At 44.8% G+C, this 14,282-nt stretch overlaps 1 protein-coding gene across 3 annotated transcripts in view; it reads left to right on the top strand.

The window, feature by feature from the left end:
- LOC311140595 (oxysterol-binding protein-related protein 8-like) overlaps window positions 1–14,282 on the top strand; it is a 150,366-nt gene that overhangs the window by 62,374 nt on the left and 73,710 nt on the right. For all 3 annotated transcript variants that reach the window (XM_084175721.1, XM_084175719.1, XM_084175720.1), the window contains 2 exons: window positions 1,894–1,930; window positions 5,631–5,942. In XM_084175721.1, the coding sequence (XP_084031847.1) occupies window positions 5,678–5,942 (265 nt within the window). In that variant the 5' untranslated portion in view covers window positions 1,894–1,930; window positions 5,631–5,677. The remainder of the gene's footprint in view (window positions 1–1,893; window positions 1,931–5,630; window positions 5,943–14,282) is intronic.

The following is a 14,282-nucleotide window of genomic DNA, read 5'->3' as shown; positions in this document are numbered from 1 at the left end:
CATCCATCACCCCTCTCTCTAACTGTATCATCCATCACAACTCTCTCTAACTGTATCATCCATCACAACTCTCTCTAACTGTATCATCCATCACAACTCTCTCTAACTGTATCATCCATCACAACTCTCTCTAACTGTATCTTCCATCACCCCTCTCTCTAACTGTATCATCCATCATCCCTCTCTCTAACTGTATCATCCATCACAACTCTCTCTAACTGTATCATCAACCACAAGACGTCCTTTGAACTCTGATTCTCTGTTGAGTCCCCTTAGCTGGCCTTGTTGTGCTTTATCACTAAACAGGTAGTTGATGGAACTGACTGACCATGTAGCACAACATATTGAGCTGCAGATAGTTGGAGACAATGCATTCACCCCTCAGTCAGCTTTGATTGAATTAAAAAGCTAATCTAAGGCCGCTTGCCTCTAAAGCTTTATTAATCAAACGCTGACCCACCCCTTCTCTAATCGTCTTTCCTTGTATGGGTCCTGTAAAACATAGTGCACTATAAAGGTAATAGGATACCATTTGGCACGCAACCTCTGTGTACGTACGCTCAACCTGTTACAGCACAGCAGTGGCCTCTTGCTGAGGCCAGAGCCAATGGAAAGCACCGGTTGCTATTTTGTCTCTTGACGGGCGGGGATGGGGACCAATTGGTGCTTAGCGGGAGACACGCCCAACCCACCCACCCAGTGCTGTTTGTTGTCTCTGGATGATCCCTCTTCATCCCTGGTTCTCCTGTAATCTCTGCTAATCCAGGCTGCTCCCGGTGTGTGTGGATTGTGGTCGGCACCACTGGTGTGTGTGTGTGTGTTGATTTGTCACTGGGTGTTATGTTACACCATCTCTTCTGGTGACCTTAGCCACCTGCTCCTCCATTCAGTCACCGTGCTGTTGTCAGTATGCTGTTGTGGTCTGTTGTCAGTGTGGTGTTGTGGTCTGTTGTCAGTAGGTTGTTGTCAGCGTGGTGTTGTGGTCTGTTGTCAGTGTGGTGTTGTGGTCTGTTGTCAGTGTGGTGTTGTGGTCTGTTGTCAGTGTGGTGTTGTCAGCGTGGTGTTGTGGTCTGTTGTCAGTGTGGTGTTGTGGTCTGTCAGTGTGGTGTTGTCAGCGTGGTGTTGTGGTCTGTTGTCAGTGTGGTCTGTTGTCAGTATGGTGTTGTGGTCTGTTGTCAGTATGCTGTTGTGTTCTGTTGTCAGTGTGGTGCTATGGTCTGTTGTCAGTGTGGTGTTGTGGTCTGTTGTCAGTGTGGTGTTGTCAGCGTGGTGTTGTGGTCTGTTGTCAGTGTGGTGTTGTGGTCTGTAAGTGTGGTGTTGTCAGTATGGTGTTGTGGTCTGTTGTCAGTGTGGTGTTGTGGTCTGTAAGTGTGGTGTTGTCAGTATGCTGTTGTGGTCTGTTGTCAGTGTGGTGTTATGGTCTGTTGTCAGTATGGTGTTGTGGTCTGTTGTCAGTGTGGTGTTGTGGTCTGTTGTCAGTGTTGTGTTGTGGTCTGTTGTCAGTATGCTGTTGTGGTCTGTTGTCAGTATGGTGTTGTGGTCTGTTGTCAGTGTTGTGTTGTGGTCTGTTGTCAGTATGGTGTTGTGGTCTGTTGTGATCTTCATTTTTTTACTAACGTCTGTTCTCCTTTTTTGTATTTTGTCTTCTCGTTTTTCATCATCCTCTGTGGTTTCTGCTGCTGTGTCCTTCACCACCACCACTGCTGCACACAAACTCCACCTTTCTACCAACATCACCTTGACCACTTGACTGCCTGGATGGACCCCTACCCCTCCTCTCTCTCTCTCTCTCTCTCTCTCTCTCTCTCTCTCTCTCTCCCCCCCCCCCCCCCACATCTCTCTCTCTCTCTTCCCCCATCTCTCGCTGCCTGTCCTAACCCTTCCCCGTACCAGCTCCATGCAGAGATCAGAGAGCACCCCACCACATCAGGTAAGCCACTGACCTTTGGAAGGGGTGAGAGGGCTCAAAGGGGGCAACAGGCTAACGTCCTCCAACTCAACACCTCAATAAGACAGGGATACATTTATAGGTCGTGTTACAGTAGCCAGATGTGACCTGTTTGTGTTTACCTTAAATGAATGTTATGCATTCCAAGTTATAGGAAATGATTTCTCTGGGTAGGCCTACAGTTTGGAGTGGGTGAAAGTTGTCTGTAACTCTATGATATTGTCCATCACATGTTTGGCTGAACAGTGCTGATCTAGTTTCACAGTAGCTTTGGTATGGTTCTACAGTGCACTGTTTTGATGAGCAACAATATTTCCAATAGCTACTCACTGACTCACTGAAATGTCACTTACAGTTGTTGAGTCACTATCTAGGCCTACTGCTGTGTCCCGTATGGCGTTGAGTTTCCTAGTGATGGAGTTGAGTTTCCTAGTGATGGAGTTGAGTTTCCTAGTGATGGAGTTGACTTTCCTAGTGATGGAGTTGACTTTCCTAGTGATGGAGTTGACTTTCCTAGTGATGGAGTTGAGTTTCCTAGTGATTGTGTTGAATTTCCTAGGGATGGCATTGAGTTTCCTAGGGATGGCATTGAGTTTCCTAGTGATGGCATTGAGTTTCCTAGTGATGGCATTGACTTTCCTAGTGATGGCGTTGAGTTTCCTAGTGATGGCGTTGAGTTTCCTAGTGATGGCGTTGAGTTTCCTAGTGATGGCGTTGACTGTTGTACAGTACTCTGTTTTGGTGAGCCACAATATTTCCAATGTCACTTGCAGTTGTTGAGTTCTCTATCTAGGCCTATGGTTGTGTCCTGTATGGCACTCTATTCCCTACACTGCACACTATGTTTGACCATAGCCCTATGGCCCTGGTCAAAAGTAGTGCACTAAGTAGGGAATAGGGTACCATTTGGGACACAACCTGCCTCTGGTTGTCCTGGTGCACATTTGTCCAACTGCTTTTGACAGATGCCCACCCCGTGCCATGCCGTGCCATACTGCAGGACTGGCATAGCTTGATTTTGGCAGGGCTGGGCATAGAGTCCCCATTATAGAGGACCCATTGGCACTGGGGATATCGCTCACTTCTAGTAATTACAGAGGCAGAAAATACAACACTAAACAGACTAAACTCTATGAACTTGCTTTATGTCAAATATAGTGTTCTTTAGCTTGGAAAATAAACACATGACTCTGGGTGACAACATAATGCTGTATGTTTCCAAGATTAGGACGGTTTCCCTCAAGAAATGAATTCCTCTTCAGGTTTTGTTTCCTTGCCATGATACCTGGTATCGTGACAACCCTACAGAGGACTCCTCTCTCTCCCCTACTATTCTCTGTCTAGTGTGCACTATCTCTCCCCTACTATACACTGTCTAGTGTGCACTATCTCTCCCCTACTATACACTGTCTAGTGTGCACTATCTCTCCCCTACTATTCTCTGTCTAGTGTGCACTATCTCTCCTCTACTATACACTGTCTAGTGTGCACTATCTCTCCCCTACTATACACTGTCTAGTGTGCACTATCTCTCCCCTACTATACACTGTCTAGTGTGCACTATCTCTCCCCTACTATACACTGTCTAGTGTGCACTATCTCTCCCCTACTATTCTCTGTCTAGTGTGCACTATCTCTCCTCTACTATACACTGTCTAGTGTGCACTATCTCTCCCCTACTATACACTGTCTAGTGTGCACTATCTCTCCCCTACTATTCTCTGTCTAGTGTGCACTATCTCTCCTCTACTATACACTGTCTAGTGTGCACTATCTCTCCCCTACTATACACTGTCTAGTGTGCACTATCTCTCCTCTACTATACACTGTCTAGTGTGCACTATCTCTCCCCTACTATTCTCTGTCTAGTGTGCACTATCTCTCCTCTACTATACACTGTCTAGTGTGCACTCTCTCTCCCCTACTATTCTCTGTCTAGTGTGCACTATCTCTCCCCTACTATACACTGTCTAGTGTGCACTATCTCTCCTCTACTATACACTGTCTAGTGTGCACTCTCTCTCCCCTACTATTCTCTGTCTAGTGTGCACTATCTCTCCCCTACTATACACTGTCTAGTGTGCACTATCTCTCCCCTACTATTCACTGTCTAGTGTGCACTATCTCTCCTCTACTATACACTGTCTAGTGTGCACTATCTCTCCTCTACTATACACTGTCTAGTGTGCACTATCTCTCCTCTACTATACACTGTCTAGTGTGCACTATCTCTCCTCTACTATTCACTGTTTAGTGTGCACTCTCTCTCCCCTACTATTCACTGTCTAGTGTGCACTATCTCTCCCTGACTATTCACTGTCTAGTGTGCACTATCTCTCCCCGACTATTCACTGTCTAGTGTGCACTATCTCTCCTCTACTATTCACTGTCTAGTGTGCACTATCTCTCTTTTTTCAGGGTGTGCTACAACACCCTCAGCCCCCCTGCTTCCTGCTGCTATGCAGAAGACTTAGTCAGATGTTGAAGTCAGTCTGTGTGCATTTTAATAATCTGACACTGTTCTGTCTGAACCCTAGGTCAAAGGGATGATGGTCACGTGAGCATTTTACATCGTCATGGTGATGTGGCCGGTGACACGTTGCTTCTTGAAAGTCCAATATCTTGAAAACTTGACTGCTGACATGCAAAACATTTTGGAATTGCATCAACAGTGGAATAATGAAAAAAAGACAAAACGATAGTTTCTGAGTGGATTTTCCCTTTAAGAGCTCTACTAGATAGTTTCTGAGTGGATTTTCCCTTTAAGAGCGCTACTAGATAGTTTCTGAGTGGATTTTCCCTTTAAGAGCGCTACTAGATAGTTTCTGAGTGGATTTTCCCTTTAAGAGCGTTACTAGATAGTTTCTGAGTGGATTTTCCCTTTAAGAGCGCTACTAGATAGTTTCTGAGTGGATTTTCCCTTTAAGAGCGTTACTAGATAGTTTCTGAGTGGATTTTCCCTTTAAGAGCGCTACTAGATAGTTTCTTAGTGGATTTTCCCCTTAAGAGCGCTACTAGATAGTTTCTGAGTGGATTTTCCCCTTAAGAGCGCTACTAGATAGTTTCTGAGTGGATTTTCCCTTTAAGAGCGCTACTAGATAGTTTCTGAGTGGATTTTCCCTTTAAGAGCGCTACTAGATAGTTTCTGAGTGGATTTTCCCCTTAAGAGCGCTACTAGATAGTTTCTGAGTGGATTTTCCCTTTAAGAGCGTTACTAGATAGTTTCTGAGTGGATTTTCCCCTTAAGAGCGCTACTAGGCACAATGTGTTCTCTACCTAGGATGTTATTTATTGAATATGCTGTGTGTGCTTCACGTACACTAAACCAAACCTACTTAACCCTTAGCCATAGAGTTAAGAAGTATTTTTACTATACTGAGCTATTCTCTGCTTTAATATGTTATGACGCTCCAGGGTGAAGTTTCCTCTCTGGGACAGATCCTAACCTTAACCGTTAGTGGGAAAAATGCAACTCTAGGGGCAACTTCACCTTACTTTGTGTTAGATGGAGTCTTTACAACCGTGCCACTAGAGGGCACCGTGTAGTCATGATCTGTTATCATCACAAGTGAGGGAGGAGAACCTCTTGCTGCTCAGCCTGTTGGTCAGCAGATGGAAATTAATCTCTCATCTTCTCTCTTTTTCTTTTTCTCTCTCTATCTCTCTCTCTTTCTCTCTCCAGCTGCCTTAATTCCCAGTGATGACTCCATCATATTGACCCCAGGGAGGATGAGCCAGCGAAGCCAGGGGAAGGAACGAGAAAAGAGGGAGGAGAAGGAGCGAGAGAAGGAGCGAGAGAAGGAGAAGGAGAGGGAGAAGGAGAGGGAGAAGGAGAGGGAGAAGGAGAAGGAGAGGGAGAGGGAGAAGGAGAAGGAGAAGGAGAAGGAGAAGGAGAAGGAGAAGGAGAGGGAGAAGGATGGGAGCCTCCACACGCCCAGCAGAGATCACCTCGCCAGCCCCTCTTCCCTCAGCCCTGGGCTCAGCTACACCCATGGTAAGACCTCCCTCTAAGCACAGACCCAGGGTCAGTTATCTCTTATCCTCCGTAGTAACCTCTATTGAAGTAGTAAAATGAATCTGATCTTAGATCAGCGCTTGGGGGCATCTTTGTTCTGTCCATTGAGTTGAGGGCTATCCTCAGCAGTATGAGCTGATGTTCCTGAACAACAGTGTCCTCTGGAGGTTGGTGAGCTCTGCTAGGCACCATGCAACCAACAGGGTTGAAGCAGATAACATGGTAAGCCCAAAGGTTGCCAATGCTCTAAGCAAAATGATCAGATGTAGTTTTTTTGTTTTTTTTAATTGAGGCTTGTACATGACAAGGCATGGGTGTGTTTTTTAAGGGGGTCTGGGGAGGTTTTTACCCTCCAAATGTCCAAAATGGTTCCTCCTACAGTACTTTCCTTCTGGGATGTTCCATTATCTACCACCAGGGGGAGCAGAAGCTAAAAGGAAAATTAAAGTCTCTATTTATTCTAGAGCACCTTCAAATCAAATGTGTCTGCATTCTATCAGAACAAGCTACACTTCTCTCAAAAGAGACCTGAGCAGTGCGATTGGGGGGACTTATACAACTGGGTAACCAGTAGTTGCACAAAAGGAAATAATTCTGGTATAGAACCATAATAAAAGTAAAAGAAAACTGCTTTGAGTATTTATTTTATTTTTTATTTTACCTTTATTTAACTAGGCAAGTCAATTTAAAAAAAAGTATTATTTACAATGACGGCCTACACCGGCCAAACCCGGACGACGCTGGGCCAATTGTGCGCCGCCCTATGGGACTCCCAATCACGGCCGGTTGTGATACAGCCTGGAATCGAACCAGGGGGTCTGTAGTGACGCCTCAAGCACTGAGATGCAGCGCCTTAGACCACTGCGCCACTCGGGAGCAAATGAGGGGGAGATGGTTGCATTGATATTGCTAGTACCTAGGCCTCTATACAGCTCTGTGATGTAGTCTGGTAAGCCAATACATCCAGTGTTATTTTCCTAGTGTCAGTTTCTCAGTTGTGGTTGTTGCTGGTTTGCTCTTCTGAATAGAAGGATGTAGGCGGAGCTTCACAGGTAATGCCGTCCCAAAGGGCAGAGAATCCAATAAGGATGAAAGGCTGGGAGGCAACAATCCCTGTGATCTGTATCCTTTATTCAGTGTCAACCCAGACTGGCCGTGAACACTTGTGAAGGCCATCGTGACGTTTACCAGTCTGTTGTTGGTCCAACGTCACTATACCCTCCATTTATCATGACAGACATTGGATGCCTATTCTCTAGTGCCACATGGCCCTGGTCCAAAGTAGTGCACTAAATGGGACGTGTCTATTATCTCTCTCCTGTTGTGATTCAGAGGCATCAGACTCAGTAGGAGAGATAGACATAGTGTTCTTCTTAAGGTCTCACAATTTGGAATATTTCCTGGTTCAATGGCCATTTCAACTGATGATACACATTGATTCCTGAAGAATATAACTTAGAAATGTCTTTTGAGATTCAGACAGCTGTCTTCTCCTATCATAACCCTGCATTAAAAGGTACCAATACTCCATTGTTTATGTGTTTCATTTTGTTGTCTTTGGAAACAAGCGATGTAGTCTATAGCTTCAAACTAAGTTTAAACTATTATGCTATGCTCGTGGACTGTCGGTCCTTAGTGGGGCTGCCGTCAGGCTGAAAGATCAACTCCAGATTGTGGCTTTAAAGGCCAAAAAGTCCCTCCCCGCTTTAGATTCTGCCAAGTGTTCCTACCTACTTGAAAGAGAGGATGTGAATGCCTGTCCTAGTTCCAAAACAAACATTCTCTATGAGAAGTATATGGTTCAGATAGGTTAAACTCTTAAATAATTGGAACTCTTTAGACCTGGGCCAGGTTTCCATGGTAACCTGCACTGCCTCAAGTAGCCTCTTTATATTGTGAGGGAAATGATGCTGTATTGGCCCCAAACAGTGTTGTGTGGATCAAGATTGTAAATGATCCATTCCATTTCAGCTTCTCTTGACCGGTTGTCTGTCCGCCAACTTGCATGCTCTGGTCCTAATCATTACTAGTCTGGCTATTAGAATAATATTTTATGACCTCATTAGTTGGAAATAACCAAATAATTATGTTATTTGGATCCTACACAAAACTGATATTTATTCGGAATAGTATAAACCTGGATAATCAAAGTTTAGATAGGCTATAGACAGCAATAATGCCCAAAACACATTGTATGATATTGCATGAGGCTAGATTCCCTCTGCAGATAAGGGACAGCTAAATCCTGAGCTTGGTCATGCACTGTCTGCCTCAGTCCCTGCCTGCACATGGACAGCCTACCAAGCAAGGCCTTTCTCCCTGCCATGGAACTGTTATGCTAAAATAGACCCTGACCCAGCATGTTGACTCTCATGGCAATACACATCTGCTTTCCAGACACTCTGTCTTTAACTTTCTCTATCTCCTCGCTCACCCTGGCCAGGTAGACGGACAGCAGGAGAGATGGAGGGAGGGAGAGTAGGAATGAGGGAGAGAGAGAGGTAGCAGGTGGGGCCAACCCGGATTTAGGCTCAGCCTCAGGGATTACGCCCTGTCAACCGGGGTTAACATGGATGGGGACACCCGTCTGAACAAATCACAGCCCTTTCCTACTTCCTGCCTGGCCATCCACTAATGGGAGGCTGTGCCTGAGGAGCTCAGTGTTTTTGCAGGGTCAGTTGGAGATCAGGAGAACCGGATGGACGATCTGGGGGTCTCTGGGCCTGGGCTCGCCCTGGATGTCTGTAGGCTGGGAAAGCACGGCTGGTGGGGAGACTATATATATAGAGAGAGCGGTTTCAGTTCGCTGGTAAGGACGTTTGTCTCCAATTGACCTTGGTTGGCGTTATCCTTATGTCGCCACGACGGCGGAAGGCAAGTACGGCCGAGTCGTATTGAGATGGTGGTGTCTCTGTAGCTAAGCAGCTGTTAGCATTTGGGGCTAATGGAGAGATGCAGCTTTGGCAGTGGAGATGTAGCATTAGGAGCTAACAGAGAGATGTAGCATTATGACATAACATAGAGATGCAACAGTAGGAGCTAACCGAGAGATGCAACATTAGGAGCTAACAGAGAGATGTAGCATTATGAGCTAACAGAGAGATGTAGCATTGTGAGCTAACAGATCGATGCAGCAGTAGGAGCTAACAGAGAGATGCAACGTTGTGAGATAACAGAGAGATGTAGCATTAGGAGCTAACAGAGAGATGTAGCATTAGGAGCTAACAGAGAGATGTAGCATTAGGAGCTAACAGAGAGATGTAGCATTAGGAGCTAACAGAGAGATGCAGCATTAGGAGCTAACAGAGAGATGTATCATTAGGAGCTAACAGAGAGATGTAGCATTAGGAGTTAACAGAGAGATGTAGCATTAGGAGCTAACAGAGAGATGTAGCATTAGGAGCTAACAGAGAGATGTAGCATTAGGAGCTAACAGAGAGAAGTAGCATTAGGATCCTTCTTTTGGTCTCTGCCATGCTTCTCCGTCTGAAAGATCTTCCCTTTAGAATCACTGTTTTGTTATGCTAGAATACTATGTGTGCGCGTGCAGCTAAAACCTGTCCGGTGGGGATAGAATGAATGCAAGCAAAGCCGAGTCAAACAAGGACTATAAAGTGGCTAATAAGATTCAGCCATGTGCACTGAAGCATAGCACAGATCTATATTCCCCAGCTCAGCATAGACTGCTATATACTGTAAGGCAAGGACACAGTAAGGTACATCATATACTACTATATACTGTAAGGCAAGGACACAGTAAGGTACATCATATACTACTATATACTGTAAGGCAAGGACACAGTAAGGTACATCATATACTACTATATACTGTAAGGCAAGGAGACAGAAAGGTACATCATATACTACTATATACTGTAAGGCAAGGACACAGTAAGGTACATCATATACTACTATATACTGTAAGGCAAGGACACAGTAAGGTACATCATATACTACTATATACTGTAAGGCAAGGACACAGTAAGGTACATCATATACTACTATATACTGTAAGGCAAGGACACAGTAAGGTACATCATATACTACTATATACTGTAAGGCAAGGACACAGTAAGGTACATCATATACTACTATATACTGTAAGGCAAGGACACAGTAAGGTACATCATATACTACTATATACTGTAAGGCAAGGACACAGTAAGGTACATCATATACTACTATATACTGTAAGGCAAGGACACAGTAAGGTACATCATATACTACTATATACTGTAAGGCAAGGACACAGTAAGGTACATCATATACTACTATATACTGTAAGGCAAGGACACAGTAAGGTACATCATATACTACTATATATTGTAAGGCAAGGAGACAGTAAGGTGCTCCTAGGCCCACTCCTCCACAAAGCCTCTTTGTCACACATCTAATCCCTAGTTTAAAGGGTCTCTGGCCCTTTATAGAAATATTCTAGGAGATCCTACCAGGAGATAGTGATATGGTGTCTGGCCCTACATGGAAGGATTCCAGGAGATCCTACCAGGAGATAGTGATAGTAGTCCCGTGTAGCTCAGTTGGTAGAGCATGGCGCTTGCAACGCCAGGGTTGTGGGTTCGATTCCCACGGGGGGCCAGTATGAAAATGTATGCACTCACTAACTGTAAGTCGCTCTGGATAAGAGCGTCTGCTAAATGACTAAAATGTAATAGTGATATGGTGTCTGGCCCCACATGGACGGATTCCTGGAGATCCTACCAGGACATACAGTGATACTGTCTCTGGCTCTACATGAAAGGATTCCAGGAGATCCTACCAGGAGATAGTGATATGGTGTCTGGCCCTACATGAAAGGATTCCAGGAGATCCTACCAGGAGATAGTGATATGGTGTCTGGCCCTACATGAAAGGATTCCAGGAGATCCTACCAGGAGATAGTGATATGGTGTCTGGCGGCTATATACAAATGCATTGTTCTATGACTAGGCTTATAGCTGACTGCCTGCAAAACACATCATCATGACAGTTTTTGTTCTGCTGTCGAAATACAACTCAATTCAGTGGTTGTATCAAATCAATCAAATCAAATTGTATTGGTCACATATATTTAGCAGATGTAATTGCAGATGTAGCAAAATGCTTGTATTTCTAGCTCCAACAGTGCAGTAATATCTAACAATATCTAACAATACACACAAATCTAAAAGTAAAAGAATGGAATTAAGAAATATAGAAATATTAGGACGAGCAATGTCAGAGTCCGGAGTATAAATATGTATGTATGTATGTGATGGGATGTATAGACATTATGGATAGTATGTGGATATAATATGTAGTATATTAGAAGAATATGTAAGATAGAATAGTATATGTATAGCAATAGTTGAATAGGATGGCATTGACTAGAATACAGTATATACATATGAAATGAGTAAAACATTATGTAAACATGATTAAAGTGACCAGTGTTCCATTATTAAAGTGACCAGTGTTCCATTATTAAAGTGACCAGTGATTCCATGTCTATGTACATAGAGCAGCAGCCTCTAAGGTGCAGGGTTGAGTAACCGGGAGGTAGCCGGCTAGTGACAGTGACTAAGTTCAGGGCAGGGTACTGGGTGGAGGCCGGCTAGTGATGGCTATTTAACAGTCTGATGGCCTTAAGATAAAAGCTGTTTTTCATTCTCTCGGTCCCAGCTTTGATGCACCTGTACTGACCTTGCCTTCTGGATGATAGTGGGGTGAACAGGCCGTGTCTCGGGTGGTTGATGTACTTGATGATCTTTTTTGACCTTCCTGTGGCATTGGTTGCTGTAGGTGTCCTGGAGGGCAGGCAGTGTGCCCTCGGTGACGCGTTGGGCAGACCGCACCACCCTCTGGAGAGCCCTGCGGTTGCGGGCGGTGCAGTTGCCATACCAGGCGGTGATACAGCCTGACAGGATGCTCTTAATGGTGCATCTGTAAAAGTTTGTGAGGTCTCTTTGCGTATAAGACGTCTTGATGATAAATACACCAATAATACACCAAAAATGATTGGCATTGTCTGTCTTTTGGCTTTTGGGTACTTCACTGGGTCTGGCATTCACTGGAGTGGCTTTACCTCAGTGTGGCTCTCTGTACAGAGACCCCCCAGACCCTCTAGGAATACCTGGCAGGAAGCTTGGCCCCAGTGATGTACTGCAGTTGCCATACCAGGCAGTGATGCAACCAGTCAGGATGCTCTCGATGGTGCAGCTGTAGAACCTTTTGAGGATCTGAGGACCCATGCCAAATCTTTTCAGTCTCCTTAGGGGGAATAGGTTTTGTCGTGCCCTCTTCACGACTGTCTTGGTGTGCTTGGACCATGTTAGTTTGTTGGTGATATGGACACCAAGGAACTTGAAGCTATCAACCTGCTCCACTACAGTCCCGTCGATGAGAATGGGGGCGTGCTCGGTCCTCTTCTTTTTCCTGTAGTTCACAATCATCTCCTTTGTCTTGATCACGTTGAGGGAGAGGTTGTTGTCCTGGCACCACACGGCCAGGTCTCTGACCTCCTCCCTATAGGCTGTCTCATCGTTGTCGGTGATCAAGCCTACCACTGTTGTGTCATCGGCAAACTTAATGATTGTGTTGGAGTCGTGCCTGGCCATGCAGTCATGAGTGAACAGGGAGTACAGGAGGGCACTAGGCACACTCCCCTGAGGGGCCCCCGTGTTGAGGATCAGCGTGGCGGATGTGTTGTTACCTACCCTTAGGAGTTAATGTAGCCTGAATGTAAACATAGCAGAGCACTCTACCCAGGAAATGTCAACCATTGAACCCCTATTTACTCAGGATTGCATTGCCCATCCACCGTGATACAGTATTCAGCTATTAACTAGCACTAATATGACCATACAGTGCCTTGCAAAAGTATTCACCCACCTTGGCATTTTTCCTATTTTGTTGCATTACAACCTGTAATTTAAATGGATTTTTATTTAGATTTCATGTAATGGACTTACACAAAATAGTCCAAATTGGTGAAGTGGAAAAAAATTCTAATTTTTTTTTACGGAAAAGTTGTGCGTGCATATGTATTCACCGCCTTTGCTATGAAGCCCCTAAATAAGATCTGGTGCAACGAATTACCTTCAAAGTCACATAATTAGTTAAATAAAGTCCACCTGTGTGCAATCTAAGTGTCACATGATCTGTCACATGATCTCAGTATATATACACCTGTTCTGAAAGGCCCCAGAGCCTGCAACACCACTAAGCAAGGGGCACCACCAAGCAAGCGGCACCATGAAGACCAATTAGCTCTCCAAACAGGTCAGGGACAAAGTTGTGGAGAAGTACAGATCAGGGTAGGGTTATAAAAAAATATCTGAAATGTTGAACATCCCACAGAGCACCATTAAATCCATTATTAAAAAATGGAAAGAATATGGCACCACAACAAACCTGCCAAGAGAGGGCCGCCCACCAAAACTCACGGACCAGGCAAGGGGGGCATTAATCAAGAGAGGCAACAAAGAAACCAAAGACAACCCTGAAGGAGCTGCAAAGCTCCACAGCGGAGATTGGAGTATCTGTCCATAGGACCACTTTAAGCCGTACACTCCACAGAGCTGGGCTTTACAGAAGAGTGGCCAGAAAAAAGCCATTGCTTAAATAAAAAAATAAGCAAACACGTTTGGTGTTCGCCAAAAGGCATGTGGGAGACTCCCCAAACATATGGAAGAAGGTACAAAGTTAGCTTTTTGGCCATCAAGGAAAATGCTATGTCTGGCGCAAACCCAACACCTCTCATCACCCCGAGAACACCATCCCCACAGTGAAGCATGGTGGTGGCAGCATCATGCTGTGGGGATCTTTTTCATCGGCAGGGACTGGGAAACTGGTCAGAATTGAAGGAATGATGGATGGCGCTAAATACAGGGAAATTCTTGAGGGAAACCTGTTTCAGTCTTCCAGAGATTTGAGACTGGGATGGAGGTTCACCTTCCAGCAGGACAATGACCCTAAGCATACTGCTAAAGCAATACTTGAGTGGTTAAAGGGGAAACATTTAAATGTCTTGGAATGGCCTAGTCAAAGCCCAGACCTCAATCCAATTGAGAATCTGTGGTATGACTTAAAGATTGCTGTACACCAGCGGAACCCATCCAACTTGAAGGAGCTGGAGCAGTTTTGCTTTGAAGAATGGGCAAAGATCCCAGTGGCTAGATGTGCCAAGCTTATAGATACATACCCCAAGAGACTTGCAGCTGTAATTGCTGCAAAAGGTGGCTCTACAAGGTATTGACTTTGGGGGGTGTGAATGGTTATGCACGCTCAAGTTTTCTGTTTTTTTGTCTTATTTCTTGTTTGTTTCACAATAAAAAATATTTT

The sequence above is a fragment of the Coregonus lavaretus genome (assembly GCF_964263955.1).
Source record: "Coregonus lavaretus genome assembly, chromosome: 13".
NCBI classification, from domain to species: Eukaryota; Metazoa; Chordata; class Actinopteri; order Salmoniformes; family Salmonidae; genus Coregonus; species Coregonus lavaretus.
This window is presented reverse-complemented; position numbering and strand designations above follow the sequence as displayed.